Below are 5,728 nucleotides of genomic sequence, written 5' to 3'. Positions count from 1 at the left end.
ACATATATGTGAAATATTAATAATGGTTAGGGCTGAGAAATAGAGTAATTATGCTTTTTTTTTCTTGCAGTGAATGTCAAGCTGGCAAAGCAAAATTAGGAACAGCGCAGACGGCTTTCTTATGCGGCACCGAGGTGGTCGCAACGACGGCGATCCTGCCTCCATGGCTCCACCGCTACAAATGTACAAAATACACCAGTACAACGTACTGCGGCGCCAGTCTTCAAGCAAACGTACGTATAACACGTTCAGATAGACATTGTGTCTAATGTATCATGCACGCATGAAGTCAAGAACTCACGATTTGATTATCCGTGACACGTGACGCATGCAGTCTGCTTCCCGCCGGCCGAAGTTCACGGAGCTCACCGCGCAAAATTTCAAGATCCTGTGCGACGTGCTCGAGCTGCGCGTTCCGCGGCACGCGAATATCATTCCCGGCATATCGAGCACAGTGCTTCGGTGCCGGCCGGGCGTGACGAGGCGGAGGGCGGGCGTATGGCCGACGACCTGGCTGCTCTTCCGAGGAAGGGACAGCGGGGGCAAGACGGCGGTTGCTCGGGAGCTCGCGAGGCTGGTGTTTGGCTCCTATGCCGAGTTCACCACCCTGCAGGTTCAGGGTAACCCCGACATCCCGGCACACACCGGCAAACTTGCCCTCAAGAGGCAGAGACCACCGGACATCGACGGAGACGGCAATGGTGGTGACGTCGAGGCGAGGCTGTTTGAAGCGATCGCGGAGAACCCTCACCGCGTCATATTGATCAATGGCGTCAACCGACTGGATGGCGATTCGGAAATGCGCATCAAGAATGCGACCGCGGGAGTAACAATGGCGAGGGGATGCAACGACGACGTGGTTGGTTTGGAGGATGCCATCGTGGTGATGAGCTCTGACGTGTTTGACTCGAGGTTTGGGCCTTCCGCTTCCTCCCCACGGGTGAAGCGACGACGTAACAACACGGACATGGAAGTGAGACCACGTCGTGGTCCTTGCTGGGATCTGAACGTTTGTGCAGTGGACGGGGAAGAGGAGGAAGACAGTTTGGCTCATGATGAGGGGGTCATAAGTGTCGTCGATGGTGTTTTCCTTTTCAATTAGTAGACGATATTCTTTCAAACCATTCCAGGTGTTTTCACCCATTTTGAAAACGGTCGGCTGGTGCTAGTCAGAGTGTCAGATCAAGTACCGTATTTTAGAGTTCATAGTTTATAAAGTCTAATATGAGCATTTTTTTGGACAAAAGCCTCTTGCAAAGCTTATTTATAGGGGTGCCAACAGAGACTCCGTCAGCTCCGACCCCAGGAGCACCATGGACAACAGGGAGCTACCACCAGCCACCACGTGCTAGCTGCTCGCCTGCTCCAGCGGCTTCTTCCCTTAGGCTAACGTCAGTCTTCCATTCCACATGAGAAGTCCCACGTCTACCACTAATAGTAATTATACAAAAACACAACGCGTTGCTGCGGAAATTTAGGAATAATGTAAGTTTTATACTAAATCCAAATTTTAAATAAGAATCATCAGGTAGTTGCTTATGAAATACTCCCTCCGTCTCAAAATAAGTGTCTCAACCTTAGTACAATATATAAAGTTAAGACACTTATTTTGGGACGCAGGAAATAATATATAACAGTGATCATAGAGATATAATTCATAGTTTATAGCAAATGCTATTATTAGCACATAATTTTCACAACATACACGCCGGTAAAGCATACCTTTAAATTGCTTTGGAGCGATTCTTCTAAAATATATAATACATAAACCTTGGGATCTGACCAAATCCTACAACCAAAATAGTGCATATGACTTGGTTTTCTGTTTGTTGACTTGGTATTCTGTTGTAATCTATAAAAGCTGCTTTGGATGGAAAAAAAACATCACATGGTTTGATTGTTTCTTAGTTAACAACATACATAGATGAATGACGGGGATAAAGCATACACACTATTGTCTTGTTGTGTCTTCGTATGTTGTGGACCAGATGAAGAGAAGTTGAGGCCGGACCGATAGGCCGGCACTCAGGCGGCTGTTCAGGGCCATGTGCGTCGTGCAGACCTGGGCATAGTGAATGAGCAGCACTGGGAAATTCCAAGCAGCCAACCGCATGCAGTAGCTAAATGTTTAACTAGTCTTGATGGTAGCTCGGCATGAACAATGGGGAAGTGAGGAATTCTATGGGGAGCAAAAGAGACATGAACATGAAGCGCATGAGAATTAGAAAAGACGGTCGGTTGGGCTTTCAGAATCGAATGATCGCATTAGCAACACGTGAAGTCCAACCAAATGGCTGGTCAGGAACTTGTGTCAGACGTCTGGACTGGATCGGACGACGTCAACACATGTACACATAGCAAAAGAAATGTAGGATGATGTGGATGCTTGAGAGTGCACAAAAAATGGTTATTTGTGGCAGGTTGCATGCTTGTGAAGAGGTAGTGAGAAGCGTATAATGATGCCCCCCCCCCCACTGGCCGGCGAGGCTGCTCAGAGGAGAGAGAAGGGGCCTGGGCCAAGTTGTCGACTCTCAAGAAGGATCTATGAACAGAACTGCCACTGCATATGCGCCCACAGAGGTGCCGGATATACACGTCCCGAACACCAAGCGTGAGATACAGTTTCCTCTCATACACCCGGGAGGAGCCACATGCCTCGATGTATCACATTTGCCACTAGGTCCACATGTTGGCCTCCCGCCACGTCAACGCTGGTGGGCCATGTACCTACACCCGATCAACCTTCCATGCCCAAATACCACCGTCTGCAAGCAATGAAGCAAAGGTAGATTCCCTGCCGCCGCAAGGGCTTTGCCTGATGACTCTGAGGAGGGTTTGGTGTTGAGAAGTGCCGGCGGGGAGGGTTGTCACTCCCAGGTCATTGTAGATTTGAACCATCCGTATGCTATGGCAAACTCTAGCCATATTCCTCGGTTCTACGACCATTGATTGAACTTCCATATTTCTTCTATTTTACCAGGCCTGTCTTCTTTTCTTATCGTTGTCACCCCCGGCGATGTCTATTTATTGACACTAGTGTCATTATTGTGAAAATCGTCCTATTGCAAATCTAGTCAGCAAAGAGTGCAACAACAAGCGAGGAACCGTAGAGAAAATTGGAGAACCGACAAGGAGAGCGGTGTTGGTGGAGGCATACGGAAAAAAACGACTTGTTTCCTTTAGTCCTTTCACAAAACAATGAGCATATCTATAGCTATTCTTAAGAAAATACTGATTTTAGCATGATAAACATACATAAATGCTTGTCCACTGAACTATTCAAAAACAAAGTTATACACATACCAAAACAACAAATCTTAACATCTCAAATTGTTGGAACATACAAACATGCCACATACATACATACACAAATACATACATACATAAGTTCCTACATACGTATGTACGCACATATATACGTACATACATACATACGAGTGGTTACATGCATACAGTTCTGAAGCGACCGACCCCTTAACCCTTTGTCTACTTAAGAATTTGTTCAATTTTCCATTGACGAGTAAGGCACTGTACTTATTTATTTCTTATTTCACACTGCTTTTCATACGGAACACACACCAGATGAGCATTTGCAGCAACCTTATGGATAGACCTCGATGACACCTCGATGGCCAAGTTTCTTGACAATCTTATAGTCGCTAAACCCTGCTTTCGTAAAGATCGTGCTCCACTCCTTTTCATCCCGTTGCCGTCCTCTGGTACATATGAACATCAGCATGTCCATCAACAGTTCGGTTTCAGTTATTGTCTCTAGAGAAGATCCAAGCACTATGTCTATGATGATCAATTTTCCCCCCATTTCTCGGGAAGGTATGGCCTTCTTGCATTGAGCAAGGATTTTGATGCAATCCTCGTCGCTCCAAAAGTGTAGAACAAGCTGGAATGGAAAGAATCTATATTGTTTAAGCAATGGATAATGAGGGATATGGAAGTTATCGACATAATGTAATTATGCATAGGTATTGGTAGTCCAGCGGAAAACCAATACCGAAACAAGAAAAAATTGGTGCAATCCAAACTCGTAGTTCCCTTTGTCCTATGTGGTATGTTGTATGGAAGAGCAATTTTAAGATGCTCCCACTTACCTCCTTAGAGGCAAGAAGAATATTAATTACGTTGGCAAAGGGTAAGTTTGTGTATAAAAATGCTCCAATTATAGCAATATGTTGGTTGTTTGTTAGAAAAAGGAAGGCTCCAACGAACTAAATTACCATTTGCTCTTCACTTGGTTACTACCATATGTATCCATAACACATAATTTCAAATCGCATGAATTTCATGTCATGTGTATTTTTAATTTTGGTTCATGTGTTATTAATCTAAGTATTTATATTCCACACATCAAATCTCATAAAAATATATTGCAACCGATTGCCGCAACTCTAGTTGGTTCATAGTATCAAGTCTATATTGTCTTTGTTTAGTCAAGGACATAGCTATTACCGCCTTCATTCCATCTTGTATAAAGCACTTTGGGAATTAACGGACCATATTAGTTTGGTTATATCTCAAAATTCCTTTGTATATCCATGCATGCCAAAAAGAAGAAAAATAAATATTAGAACATTAATTAAATGTGGAGAGGCGTCATATATATCGTCGTACCTTGAGCATGACGGCTTGAGCAGGTGGGACGGTATGGAAGAGGTCGCCAGCGACATAGTTAACAACACCATCACTCGGGACTTTGTCGATCACCTGTGGAAGGTCCAACACATTGCACTTGATATGCGGGTAGGCCTTGACGATGGCCCTGGCCGTCGTCCCGTCACCACCACAGCAGTCGGTGAGTGACTCCAGACCATTGAACAGCCCACGGCATTCCCGCACAACCGTGCCGATCCCCATATGGTCATGGGCGGCCAAGGCCTCATAGAAGAGCTTGTCGGTCTCATGATCGAGGAGCGTCATGCTCTCGTCGAAGGGCGCCGCCGCGTGCACATGCTCAAATGGAGACGGCACTGGTAGCGCACGATCGTTCTTGAACCAATCGGCCAGTCCTAGACCTGACTCCATGTGGTACCGCGACGTCACGGCCAGCGGGAAGGCGGTCTGCCTAGCCTCGCCGTCGATGAGCACGCCGTCCACTAGGATGTAGGACAGCGGGGTGAGGCTGTAGATCCCGGCCTCGGTGCACGCCAGGGCGTCAGATTTGGCCAGCAGCCGCAAGACGCGGCTGAGAAACGGCTCCTTGGGTGGCGGAAGGGACAGCGCGGCCATCAGGTCGGGCAACGACGCGGTGCCGCCAAGGCGGTGGATCGCCGTCGGGATGCCGAGCTCGATGGCGCACCTGAGCGACATGGACGTGAGGTAGGTGAGGCTGTGGCGCTGCAGGTCAGCCTGCGCCTTAATCAGCTGGGCGTCGCTGGGGACTGTCATGTGAGCTGCCATTCTTGCTCTATCACTTTCCAGTCTCAGGGCTGTGTAGTGGGTGTACATTGCTCAGCTGGCTAAGAGGATTTATATAGCATGCGTTTGTGTTACTGCTAGCTAGTAGTACTACGCAGGCAGCAACTAACATGATTTAATATTTCGCTCGTGGAACCCGTGGAGGGCCATGCTTTTGTGGACATGTACGTCTTGCGTACACGCCTCGTGGGAGCACAGCCGGGAGCTGTTTCTTGCAGGGAAGATGATACGACCAGGCCGGGCTCCTTACTGTTGGAATTAAAGGACGCGTCTACTTAACTTCTAACTACCTCCTACG

The 5,728-nt window shown here is 47.2% G+C and overlaps 2 protein-coding genes across 2 annotated transcripts in view; one reads left to right on the top strand and one right to left on the bottom strand.

The window, feature by feature from the left end:
* LOC119294195 (protein SMAX1-LIKE 3-like) overlaps nt 1-1,155 on the top strand; it is a 2,314-nt gene extending 1,159 nt beyond the window's left edge. Inside the window, exons 2-3 of the mRNA XM_037572434.1 lie at nt 71-233; nt 335-1,155. Of these exons, the coding sequence (XP_037428331.1) occupies nt 71-233; nt 335-1,102 (931 nt within the window). The 3' untranslated portion in view covers nt 1,103-1,155. The remainder of the gene's footprint in view (nt 1-70; nt 234-334) is intronic.
* Nucleotides 1,156-3,258: 2,103 nt separating this feature from the next.
* On the bottom strand, nt 3,259-5,457 carry LOC119292084 (flavonoid O-methyltransferase-like protein Os11g0303600). The gene is made up of 2 exons (XM_037570914.1): nt 4,627-5,457; nt 3,259-3,898 (listed from the first exon to the last, which is right to left on the bottom strand). Exons 1-2 carry the CDS (start codon nt 5,410-5,412, stop codon nt 3,602-3,604), a joined length of 1,083 nt encoding a protein of 360 aa, XP_037426811.1. The 5' UTR covers nt 5,413-5,457; the 3' UTR covers nt 3,259-3,601.
* Between the last annotated feature and the right edge of the window lie 271 nt (nt 5,458-5,728).

The sequence above is a fragment of the Triticum dicoccoides genome, chromosome 4B (genome assembly GCF_002162155.2).
Source record: "Triticum dicoccoides isolate Atlit2015 ecotype Zavitan chromosome 4B, WEW_v2.0, whole genome shotgun sequence".
Taxonomy (NCBI): domain Eukaryota; kingdom Viridiplantae; phylum Streptophyta; class Magnoliopsida; order Poales; family Poaceae; genus Triticum; species Triticum dicoccoides.
This window is presented reverse-complemented; position numbering and strand designations above follow the sequence as displayed.